Source organism: Lathamus discolor, chromosome 3, assembly GCF_037157495.1.
Source record: "Lathamus discolor isolate bLatDis1 chromosome 3, bLatDis1.hap1, whole genome shotgun sequence".
Taxonomy (NCBI): Eukaryota; Metazoa; Chordata; class Aves; order Psittaciformes; family Psittacidae; genus Lathamus; species Lathamus discolor.
Window position 1 is genome coordinate 137,118,995 of NC_088886.1, and position 12,402 is coordinate 137,131,396.

General features: G+C 43.8%; 1 protein-coding gene and 1 long non-coding RNA gene across 4 annotated transcripts in view; one reads left to right on the forward strand and one right to left on the reverse strand.

Annotated features, from left to right (window-relative positions):
- Positions 1–7,581: 7,581 nt before the first annotated feature.
- LOC136010626 (uncharacterized) lies at positions 7,582–9,671 on the reverse strand. Its single transcript, XR_010610942.1, has 3 exons — positions 9,256–9,671; positions 8,799–8,886; positions 7,582–8,375 (listed from the first exon to the last, which is right to left on the reverse strand). It is a non-coding gene; the product is annotated as an uncharacterized LOC136010626 (long non-coding RNA).
- Positions 9,050–12,402, forward strand: part of FBXW4 (F-box and WD repeat domain containing 4) — a 63,901-nt gene continuing 60,548 nt past the window's right edge. For all 3 annotated transcript variants that reach the window (XM_065672093.1, XM_065672094.1, XM_065672095.1), the window contains exon 1: positions 9,050–9,389. In XM_065672093.1, the coding sequence (XP_065528165.1) occupies positions 9,139–9,389 (251 nt within the window). In that variant the 5' untranslated portion in view covers positions 9,050–9,138. The remainder of the gene's footprint in view (positions 9,390–12,402) is intronic.

Here is a 12,402-nt window from a genome sequence, read left to right on the forward strand (position 1 = left end):
TTGTTTTGTGGTTAGTCTTAGTTGCTGGGGTTTATTCATGATGGGAGTTCTGGATAGGCCAGGTAGATAATTTTGGTGTTGTCTTTGGGTGATACCGTGTTTTGATATAAAGCAGCATAGTTCTGTTAAACACAGTGAAACTGTTGTTTACGGCAACCTCACAGCTGGCCTGAGAGTCTGGACAACTCAAGCGAAAAGTACGTTAAGGGAGCACTAACTGCACCATTAGCCGTTCCAAAGATTGGAAGGCACAAAAGTCAGGTCTCACGCACATCTTCATCCTGTCCTTTTCTCAACAGGTGCTACGATCAAAATTTAAGTGACACTTCTGCCTTCTTCGCACTGCTGGCTCTGCTGTGCTGAATCTCGCCTCTTCAAATTTCCAGTGAACCTTCTTGCATTCTCCTCTCATTCTTGCCCTCCAGTTACAACCTCGGTTTTGGGAGCAAGCCTGGAAAGTTTCAGAATGAAAACTGAAACCTTCCAAAAGGTAGGAGCAAATAAAAAACAGAGGATATTAATATAGCAACAGCTGGACTTCAGCTTTAATAACGTATATTTTTTAGAGCACGTAGCAATTCAGATCAGATACAGGTATTTCTGGGTGCTTCTGTTAAATCAGGCCTCTTGCCAATAACACAATGTGATGCTGGTACACCATACTAAAATATTAATTACCAAGTCCCTTTCTTTTGACGGGTCTACTAAAGATACTTCAAATGGATACGTGAGAATTGATCAAAGATTCTGCTGGTTGTTGCCACTGCTCACTGGGTATTTCAAACCAAAGAAGAACCTGACTCCCATGAAAAAGATACTGTGTTTTTACAAGCAATAAAAAACCACTGGCCACTTGATTGCAATGCAGATGGATAACTAAACTGGGTTTTCTTAAGGCAGGGAGCACGATCTAAGAGAAACAAAAAAAGACATGGGAGAGGGAGGGAAAGAGTGAGAGAGAGAGAGCTGAATTGATTTCAGTCTGTTCAGGTCTAGCTGGAAAACACAATACAGTGAAACGGTCCCTTGGTCGGCAAGCTTCTTTTCCTAGGTTTTTCCCATGGTTTGAAGTGGAGAGGGAGGGATGGTGTTAGAAAAAGTGTATGTGTGAGAGAGAGAGAGAAGGCTGTAGGAAAGGCAGAGAGATGAGAGACATCGTTTGGAAGGGTGCAAAATAGTCCATTCCTTCTGTGGAGTGGAAAACTTTGATGTCCATGTCTCTGGTTTTAAAGTGGCAGTGTCAGGTTCAGGCTGAAAGGCCCTGGTATTCGAATCTTTGTTTGTGCTTGCGCTCAGGACTTCGCCTGTGCTCACACCTGCACATCCAAACACCTGCTAGGGCATCCACGCAGCAAATGCAGCTTGCACTGTAGAGCGGGAGACAGAAAATAAGCAAGGAGATGCCTTCGCTGATTCCTTGTACAGAGGTTCATACTGAAAACAAAACACATTTGTATGTTTGTGTGCATGGAAAGAGACATAAGCAATAGGAAAAAAGTGCTATGGGCTTTATCCCTTTTAAAAAGCTATTTTTTATTCCTGGCATTACTAATGCAGTTATAAGAGTGTGTTACAAGGCTCACATCATGAAAATGGATGAAGCAGCACAGTTACAGGTGAAAAGAATAATCTATGAGAAGCACTGTGATTTGCCACAACTGATGTCTGTAAGTCAGATGCCCTTCTCCTCTGCAGGGTCATGGGCATCTTGCGCAGCCTGGCTGTTTTGTCCTTCAAGATGCATTTCAATATAATGCTACTAATAATTCAGACATACTAACAATGATAATAAGTCCACTGCAAGCCTGCAGGAAAAGAGAAAGAGTAGGACCAAATTTATCACTCATGGCACTCATAAGAGTCAATCCAGAGTGCAAGAGGCTCTTTCACCTTTCCTCCCTTTCAAGAGCAGAAAGTTTTGCGCTCATGGTGGAGCTAAGAGGGCTTGTGCCCTGCTGGGTAGTAAGCTAATTTCACTGGAATCTGCACCCAAAAATTGCACTAGGCACCAACAGTCCGCAAAGCAGAAAAGGTATTTGAGAATTATGCAAAGCTGCGTATCAAGTCAGCACCAGATGTAAATGTTACTGTGATGGTCTTGGACTGTGAGGTCCTGGTTTCTAGCAATAACAGAAGCATGTGCATGGGGTGGCTTGTGGGTCCTGAAGGGAGACAGACAATAGATCAATTTAAGTTCAATTGACAGACCTCCTTTACTGGAGGGGGAGATTTTGACTTGAATCCCTGGAATGTCGGCATTTTCCTTCCCAATACTCATTTTCGGTTTAAATAGATAGAGTGAAAGGCCTATTTTCATGGCAGGTGGGCTACAGACGGGAGGTTTTAATGACTCTTTATTCTTGGATTTATAATCTGACACGCTGTACGCACATGTGTTTGTCACAAAACTGTGTGAGGTGCCCACCACCCATTCATGCATTGTCCAGCAGATGTTAAAGCCATCAAGTGTGTTTGCTTCCAGTTCCAAAGGAAAACATTCTCTATTTTGGGACCTGGGATTTTTTTTCTTTAACTGATTTAAACAAACAAACAAAAATAGTCTTGGAGACGTAGGGCTAACATGATCATAAGAAACCTGTGTAAAGGAGGATCTAAGGCCTGTTCCCTGACCCATAAACCAGGTTAGTCATCAGTTGTTCCTGCAGTTTGTTGTTGTCATCACAAAACCCGAGGTTAGGCTGAGGACTATTTACAAATCACGTGCATTAGCAATACAGGATATCTAAACATACACTTACTGCGGTGACAGAGCATTAGTTGCTCCTTATAATAATACCTGAGAGCCTGCAGTCACAACAGAGGTCATGTCATGCGAGGTACTGTGGCAGTGCTTTTTAGCTTAGTGCCTTCCCCAAGGGGTTTACAGCTGAAGGTCCCAAATCTACAGCTGAATCTGCTAGGTGGAACTCTTGCAGTGCTCCGTTGCAGGACTAGGACCTATGGTGTATGGGCAGGGGGATACTTCATTCAGTAATTTTTTTATATGCATATATGCTTCATTAATAAGATAGAGGGTAAAACTTGCCTTATAGCTTGGCTATAATAGAACTGAATAGAAATAAAGGCTGTTTTTAGAACTATACGGGTTCCTGTTGCTGCACTATAAATCTCTGCAGATTCTGGATTTCAGTAATGAGAGAAAACAGAATTAATCAGTGAGAAATAAAAAATGTCAGCCTCCTGACTGAGAAATCCTGCAGTGCAAGACAGGAATACTAGTGAAACGTTTCCTCTGGCTGTAGGGGAAGAGAGAAAGAAGCAAATTTGTAATTGTTGCAGGTAATTAGGCTTTGTCTTGGTTGCCTGGTCAAGGCAGACCCAAAACTGCTTGAAGGATTAGATTTGCTCACTTTCCTTGAGCAAATTGTTACCTTGTAAGTGATACGAGAGCAGAGCATCCTTCAAGAGTAAGGGACCCCTCTGCACCTACAGATGTATGATGGGTTAGGCAGGACACGGTCAGACTTACTCATGGCAGGCTAGGAACTTCATGAAGTAGCCATGTAGGTAGAAGGCAGATGCAAGATAAAACACTATCATAGTCACTGCTACACTGAGGATACTCTTATATTGCTTTATAAATGCTCCAAAAAGTTTTGGAACAACCTGTGGAATTAATGAAAGCTGAAAATCTTTAGAAACAACTGTGTAAGTCTTCATTTTACTCTCAAAAAAGCCAGTGGGTATTTGAATGTTTAGTTCCTCAGGCTCTAAGTATGAAAGGAAAAAGCCCCTAAAATATCTTCATAGGTAGTCCCTATAAAAGAACAAGATTCAAAAGCATTCCTTCAGGAGATCAAGGACGGTCCAGCCTTTGAAGCCTGGAGGATTGGGAAATTTAAAGATCTTTGTGGCAATCATATTGTGCCATTAGAAATCTACCATTTGGAATTGTAAAGCATTTAAAAGGAATGATTCCAAATTCCACAGCTGTCTGGTGAGTGACAACTTGATGTGGCCTGGGGGGGAGGAAGAAGGTCATTGTTGGGAAAACAGCTAAAATGAACATTTTCTGAACAGATGCTTTAGATAATACTTTGATAAATGAGGTTAAAAACAAATAAAATATTCTGGGTGACTTCCAGAAAATAATACATAAGTAAAACAAACAAACTCCAAAATGCAAAGACAAGAAATAGGTATATGGCCGGTGCTTGGCAAATCATAGAGGACTGTTCAAACTAAAATGAACAACAGACAGAGTCCGAACCAGCAAGATGAGACAATTCTGCTGGCTTTGGGAGGGGATAGATATTTTTTATTGCACTGGTTTTGCCAAGCAAGAGAGCTTCTGGAAGGCACGGCTGCTCATTTTGATACACTAAAATATTTGAGAATCCCTTTTTATTGCCTTTTTTTTTTTCTCCTAACCATTCAAGCAGCTCAGCTGCTGATCAAAATACAAAAGCATTGCATGTGTCTAGCAAGTGGATAATGAAAGCGATTTCCCCAATTTAGTATCTTTGTCAGCAGAGTGTAATGAGAAAAGTAAACAAAGAGCATCACTGGTGACAAACTGATTTATGGAATTGTTTGTTTTCATAATCTTCAGCATAATTATGACTGAAGGTCCTGATGTTGTGGCTGCTGAGAACCTTGTAAGGATCCTGGTGCCCTTAGAACTCATTAAAAGCTTCTTGTAGATGGGATTTGGAAGCACACAGGGTAAGGTCTGTTGGGATTATTTTTAAGGGAAGGTTTTTCCTTGCCCTTTAACTGAATTCATACCAAATACCTTCTAAACCTGATTTCTTCTGGCAGACCTTTTATGGGTAAAACCAAATCAATATGTATAATTTGGGATAAAAAGGAGAAAATTTATCCCCAAATTCAGCATAACCTTTTAATTTTATCCTCTTTAATCCTTCGATAATTTTTGTGCTTCTCCTGCAGAAAAGCAATTTTGCTAATCACCTTTGTGCCAATCCCTGCATTCCTGACAATAGCGTGAACAGCTTCCATCAAAGTCTTTGATGTGGGAAAGACACACACACACATATAATCTGAAAACAATTCGGCTCCTTGGCTCTCAATGGTGAGCACTCTGCTTTAATAGAGTGCAAGTTCCGTGGAGGTTTCTAATCCTTTCTGCCAAACAGAAGAGACACAGTCAGGTAGCACACCTTATTCAGAAGTTAAAATAACATGTTACTTGCTCTCAGAGAAAATCAAAACAACTCAAGATCAAAAACAGATTCCGCCAACCCTAACGGGATAGACTTTCTACTCAGATAACTCTTGATCTAAGTGTGTAACAAGTAACCTGCTTTAATCCCTCAAAGCGATGGTGTTACAGATAAGTACTGTAGTAGCAGAGGAGGTGTCTTAAGTTTCAGAAATACACAAAAGCATTGGTTGGAAGGAAAAACAAAACAAAGAGCTGTCCACATGATTGTGTCTTTAGCTGGAAAGGTGTATTTGAGGGCACTGCGAATAATAAAACCCCTTGAAGACAGGAAAAAAAACCATAAAGATTGACAGACAGGTATTGAAATGGTGTTTCTTCCAAGCAGGATTTCATTGACTTAATACTGTTAAAGCACAAACTTTAGAGGTAAAAGTTCTCCCCAGTTTTTAGCTTAGAAACCTTGCAAGCCATGATACTGGAAGGGTCTACTTCTGCAGCACAGCACCCTACCCCATTTTATAAAGGCTCAGAGTGGTTGTGGGCCATGAAAAGATTGGGATCTTTCGCTGCAAGATTTGGGAAGGATACATTATTGATTTTATGATTATACAGCAGTGAGCACTTGCACAGAGTCCTTTATTAAGAGTATGAACAATGTAATGGCAATAATCATGCTACACATACAGTTTCAGTAATGGTCCAGAATCTTCCTTGGTTACTTCTCTTGCAGACACATACATATGCGCTTACTTTGGCATTGCTGGGAAGGCTATTGGGTTCTTAGCCTGCGATGCACAGCTTTGAAAGCTCCACAGCAATAACAGTAACTGAACCCATTCCTGGGAAGTGTATGCAGTTGCAGGTCCATTTCTCTTAAAAAGAGAAAAAAAACCCCAAACCCCAAACCAAAACCCCAAGAAAATAATGGTATCTATGTTTTGGATAAAGAATAATTACTGTTACTATATTGTAAGGCAATTATTCACATTAGAAAACGATACATTTAAGTGCAACTTCTCATAATTTTTCTTCACATTGATCTGTGTCCCCTGTATGGACTATATTTGACCCTCCCTGTGATTACTGTGTGCAAACACACATTTCACCTTAGCCAGGTATTTCACAGTTGTTTATACCTTGTTTATACAAACTGGAGAGCCCTAAGGCCCCAGTTCTACAGATGCACTTGTCCATACTTTGGTCCCAGGGTCCCAGAGGATCACACTGTATGTGTTACTTTGCACCCAAGTTCCTTCTGGACTACACCAAGAAGTTTCCTTGGTAAAGTGAAGTGGCACAGTCATAGTCTGGAGACTGGTGTACACTGGAATATGGGAATCACACTGCACAGTGCAACAAACGCTGTGCAGATGTTGGCTCTGTAGAGTAGCAGAGCCTAAGACCAGAAGGAACCCCTTTGATTGTCTTAGCTCGATATCCTAAGTTAGGACTCACCAGGTCAGTTCCTGGTTTAAGACTTAGCATTGTGGTCTTGCTAGGCTCTCCCTCTAAGGGAAAAAATTCCCAACCAACCAAACAACAAAAAGGCTGGTATTGTTTGTTTGTTTTTAATCCAGTAATGGTGAATCTACCATAAATCTTGATAAACTGTTTCAACAGTTAATTTTCTTCACTACAAAAGCATGCTTTATTTATGAATTTGTTTCCCATCGCCTTCTGTCAAGAGATGTTATCTCTTTGTCTGCTAAACAGAAGATCCTGGTATTACCAGATTTTTCTTCCTGTTTCAGTGCTCGTAAGGTATGATCACCTCACACCTTAACCTTCTCTTTAGAAAGCTAAACAGACTGAGCACTTTGGGTCTCACTATAAAACATGTTTGACAGTCCTGTAATCATTCTTACTACTCTTCTTTGAAACCCCTCTAGTTTTTCAACATCCTTCTTGAAATGTTGGCTGGACAAATTATTTCCAAAGCAGTCACAACAGAGTCAAAACCAGAGGTGAAAGAACCTCCTGGCTCTTGTTTGTTTCCCAGGACAGCACTAGCCCTTTGGTCACAGCACTGCAGAAGGAGCTCACGTTCAGCTGATTATTCATCTTAATGAAGTCTTTACGGAATTGCAGCTTTGCAGGATAGAGTTACATCCTTTCAGGGTGACCTACATTCTTTGTTCCTAGATGTGAGCCTTTACATTTGGCTTGACTGAAATACATATGATTTGATTATGCTTAAACTTAACATAGGGTTATGCAGCCACAAGCTTCCTTTGCCTCTTGCCCCATGCTTTGTGCCTTCTATAAAGCTTTGCTAATAATGATTTCAGATTTTTTTTTTCAGGTTGCTAGTAAAAATATGTGTATTTTTAAATGCTAGCGTAGGGTCTATAAGCTGTCTCTATGGGATCCTACTAGAGAAAGACCGACTTGGTAATAAATTTGTCTTTACAATAACAATTGAAGATGGAGAAGTCATTCACATTTTAATAATTTAATATTTCAGACATTGCTGAAGTCTATTACAAGAGTTAAGTTTAATGTCATCAAAAAGATATTAAGTTAATATAAAACTGCATTCATACCAAGTTTCCATAATCTCATGCTAAGCAAAATTTGTTATATTAACCTCTCTTTTAGTTGGCTACTTAACTCCTGTACCAGATGTGCTGTTACTTCACCTGAGCTCAAATTTAGGTTGAGAAATTTTTAATTACTTTGGCCATCTGATTCACTTGTCATAAACGCTGATAGAGCATTTGCTGCCTTCTGGAACCTCCCTGACTTCCAGGGTGTATTGAAACTTGGTATAAATGGACCACAGCTCCTCAGCCAGCAGTTTTGAATCTCTCAAACATGAAGCTTCCAGAGTTGGTGATTTTTATGAATATTTGAGTGCTTGAGATTACACAGATAAGATGACCTTCTGGAAAGGATGCAAGTACTGTCTAAAGGCCTGTATGCTATGGTAACCTCATTATATACTGAGATTTATTTTCCTACTCCACTGCGCAAAAGGAGATGCAGACTGCGGTGGGTAAGTGATACCTGTTCAAAGCATTCTAAGCAGATGATGAACTTATAATTTATCTATTTTTTAATTTTGAGGGAGAAATTTCCCGAAGCATTTCAAGCTTTTGTAGAGTGGAAAGTGCTATAAGAAGGAACACCACAACACTAGACTCATATTTTCCTGTTCCACCGTCTGTGGAGGGCTACTTTGCCATTTTGGACCAGAATCCTTCCGCATTGTCAGTACTCCAGGCTCCTGTGGATGGCAACAATGACTCAGTTATTATGAACTGTTCTTTGGGAGGGTGTGCTTGTATATATGTACCCAAACGTGTGAAGTGAGAGCACTTTTCAGACCCTGCCATATGGAGCCCTGGAAAAGGGAACTGACTGCGTCAGAGGGTACATGTGAAAAGACAGCCTTAAATCCACTGTAGCAGGGCCTGCTCTTACGTGGGCATATGCGGCCCAGGAATTTGGGAGTGTTGAAAACTGCTGTGCAGCACCAGATGACCCCTGCTGTCACTTTGTGGGTGACAGGCACTCCCGACTGCTTAAGGATAATTAATGAGCATTAATCACCTTGCAGTTCCCCTTCGCAGGAAGGGGTGTAGTGTCTACTGGGGTCGCTCCAGGTGGTGGAGCAGATGCTCCGGTTACCTGCGATCACCGTACTCACCATCGATTATTCACGTTACTAACGAACACATGGGTCAGGCGATGTTACTAATCCCAGCTCGGAAGAATACGGACCCGAGTGCCGGATGCTGTAGGGAGGACATTTGGGCAGGGAGAGTCCCAGCCGCTCCCGTTAACGAATTAATTCTCTAACGAGGGTGGGGTCGGCAGCCCTGTGCCCCCTCCCGCCCCGGTAGCCGTCTCCTCCCCCGGAGGGGGGGAGTGACAGCAGCGGCTCCTGCCCCATGTGACTGGGGAGCGGCTGCCCCGTCCATGGCTTGGCCTCCCCCGGGCAGCAGCAGCTCCGGCTCCCGGGGAGGAGGGGCAGGAGCTGCTGCTCCATGGGGAGGAAGGGCAGCCCCCGATCCCCCCAGGCGGAGGGGGGATCCCAGGCCTCCTCCCCCTCCTCCCCGCTTTGGGCCTTACCCGAGGAGCTGCTGCTCCTCATCTGCTCCTACCTGGACGCGCAGGCCTTGGGCCGTCTGGGCCAAGTCTGCCGCCGCCTGCGCTTCCTCAGTAGCCGCGATCTCCTCTGGAGGCGCATAGCCCGTGGCTGCCTCAACTCCGGCTTCACCCAGCTCGGCACCGACCTGTAAGCGCGGCCTTCCCGGCGGAAGGGCGGGGGGAGGCGGCCGCGGCGGCTGGGAAAGGCCGAGGATCTTGCGGCCTAGTTGGTTGCTAAGGGGCGTTCTGCGCTCCTGGCGTAGTCGCTAAGAGGGACTCCCCGCTGCCGTGAGGGGGCGGAGGGAAGGGGAAGCTATTCTCGAAACGCGGCTGCGCTGTCGTTAGTCTGCGCTAAGAGGGGAGGCGAAGGCAGAGGAAGGGGCCGTGGCACCGGGCCCGCGGTGGGGCCGCCCCTGGGAGGGGAAGGGACCGTGTGTGGTGGGCCCTGACCCCGGCCCTGCCGTGGAGTCTTGGGGGAGTTTGTCGGGAGGTGCTTCTTGGTCCTGCAAGGAAGCGGGCGAGGATGGCGGGGCCTTTCTGGGCCGCGACAGCGCCAAGCCCGGCGGGAGTGATCTGTCAAGTACTGGGGCCTGAGGCCTCTTCAGATCATCTCTGTCTCCCAAACTTCTAACAAGACACGCAGGGGTGAGGGGCTTCAAGCTGGGGCGGTTGGGAACACGAGGAGATAGAGGGAGCTGTCATATGCTATTGGGGTGACTCCTGTGTGCCCACGCTCCCTCTCTGTTCATGAGCAGTGCTCCCTGCCATGGAGCTAAAGACACCTCAGGGAAGAAGCTGAAAGGGAGAAAGGCCTGCACTGGTGTTTTGGGTAGAGGCTCTAGAGTGGGCTTATGTATGTTACTAGGCACAAGAGCCTTTGTGGTAGGGGGCCCCAGGCACACATTCCTTAGATTCTGTTCATGGAGCAGCTTGCGGGTATAACTGTGGGTAGGGGTTGTTACTGGCTTTTTCGCCAGTTCAATGGCACATCACAGGTTGAGAATATGTGTGAGCCCTCTTGGCTTTGCTGTGTGTGACACCAGCGTCTTTCTAGATGAAGTGGTTTTGGGGCTTGGGGCTTGGCAGTGGTTGGTAAAGACCCAGAGATTGCTTTCCTTTCTCAAAATTGCCAGTTTATGAAACGCCACTCGGAGGCAGCCACACAATGTGAGCTTTCCTTGATACTTAGAGGATACCAAGAAGTTGTTTATTTTTGAAGGACGTATGAATCCCTTCCTATGGTTTCCCTTTAGCTGCTAGCCCAGCATCTTATTTGTCATCCAGTGATTCACTATTGTTTCCGTAAATACTACGTTGACATCAATTGAAAGATGGGATGTCAGGTTTTGAGATGTATTTTGCTGTGTCATATTATTATCTCACTAATGGCCCAGACTTTAGAGAAATAATTATGGCTTCTGCTAGCAGGACTTTGGTTGTACTGAAAATCCTTGTGTTGGGTTTTCAGGCCAGGACTTCAACCGATTCAGTCTTCACAGCTTGAAAGTTAAGCGCAGATTCCTTGGAAGTCAGCAAGAATGAGTGCTGCAGAATGGCTGTGCACTGGACTCTGTCTACTGTGATATATGATTTTGTCTCCTGAGGAAATGAAGTTCTGTATTTTTCATTAATAATAAGGTGATACTCTGCTACTTAAGTTGCAGGAGGGATCAGGTGTACAGCAGAGCAGGTGCAGCATGTATAAGGACCACCACTTCCCACTGCAGAGGAATGCAGGTCTATAAACAGCTACAGAAGTGGTTTGCTAGGTCAGAGGGTTTAAGTGAAGGGGAGGCTGCTAGAGTATCATAAGCTCCCAGGGGTTTCAATGCCGTTAGGTTTGCTATGAACAGGGTTGGGTTTTTTTAGTAATTCTAGGATGTGCTTTTGTGCTGGGTCCTATTTTCAAGTTTTCTTTAAACAGCTCTAGTACTGAGTGCTGCTTTTAGTATTGGTCAGCACTGCCCTGGTCCTAGGGAGTTCAGTCATGGGTAACTCACAGAGTACTGTTACAAGCTGGTTATGCAGGAACCTTGAGATATATCTGGAGGATGAGTCCTTCAATTACTTTTAACTTCTTGGAAGGCTCAGATGATCTTCAGTTCTTTGAAATGGCATGCCATGTCTTATGAAGAGTGCCTGAAAGTCAAGCACTTGTGTTCCTTGTGTGAAGTTCCAGCATCTGGGGCCAGTTGCAGGAGTTCTGCTCTAGTAGTGTAGACAGTTCTGGCAACAGATAAAAGACAAAGGCATATTGCTGTATCTTAGGGGTCTGGATAGCTGTACATCTCCAGAAGAACCAGCATGAGTGCATGTGTTGAGTTGTGGTACTGTTGTGAAATTTCTGCTTAGCTGAAGAAGAGTTTAGTCTTTGTGGCAGCTCAAAGGTTTTAAATAGCCATGTCTCTTCTATACCGCTTGCGTCTCATGCGTATCTCCAAGATCAAGAGCAGTCTTCAAGATTGCTGCTTTTGTAACTGAGGGGGTAAGGTTTGTAGAGAGAGGTTATGTTTTATTTGACTAGCGAATACAGGTTGGGCAGGGATTGAAGTAAGCTTCTGGGCATGCAGGTTTTTTTTATAGTAATTCTAAGTAGGAACTTGTCAGGTTGCTCACTGAAAGTTAGATTTGAGCTGAGTAGGTATTTAAGCTAAAATATCTCTAGGTAAATAGAATGGTGATGAAGATGATGGATAGCTGGACCTTCTTGATAACTGTGCTTTCTTAGTGATATGGCATAAATCTTGAGTTTGTCAAGCTTGGCTTTGACTTGCTCAAGAGCTGAAGCTTCTATTGCACATTCTGGATAACGTTGCATGAGGTGAACACTGGTTTTTCCTTTTAGGAGGTTTTTGTGCAATACTGTCCGCAGTTGAGAAAGCAACGGCTGGAACCGTTTATGGTAAATGTACTTAATGAAGTAGCATGCATGGTTCTAACATTAGATCTTAAACTGATGGTCCCTGGGAGGCTGGCAGAAGTTAAAAACTAGTCTGGGGAGTATTCACTGTTTAAAACAAAAAACCCCATCTCAGAATAGGTTGATCATTTCTGCTGTTAAATGGCTTCTGATAAGCCATCTGCTAATGCTTTGTAAATAGAGATAAATTTGAGCCTGGAGTGTAAGATAGCTGTGAAACTTATCCCCCCACCCCCACTTC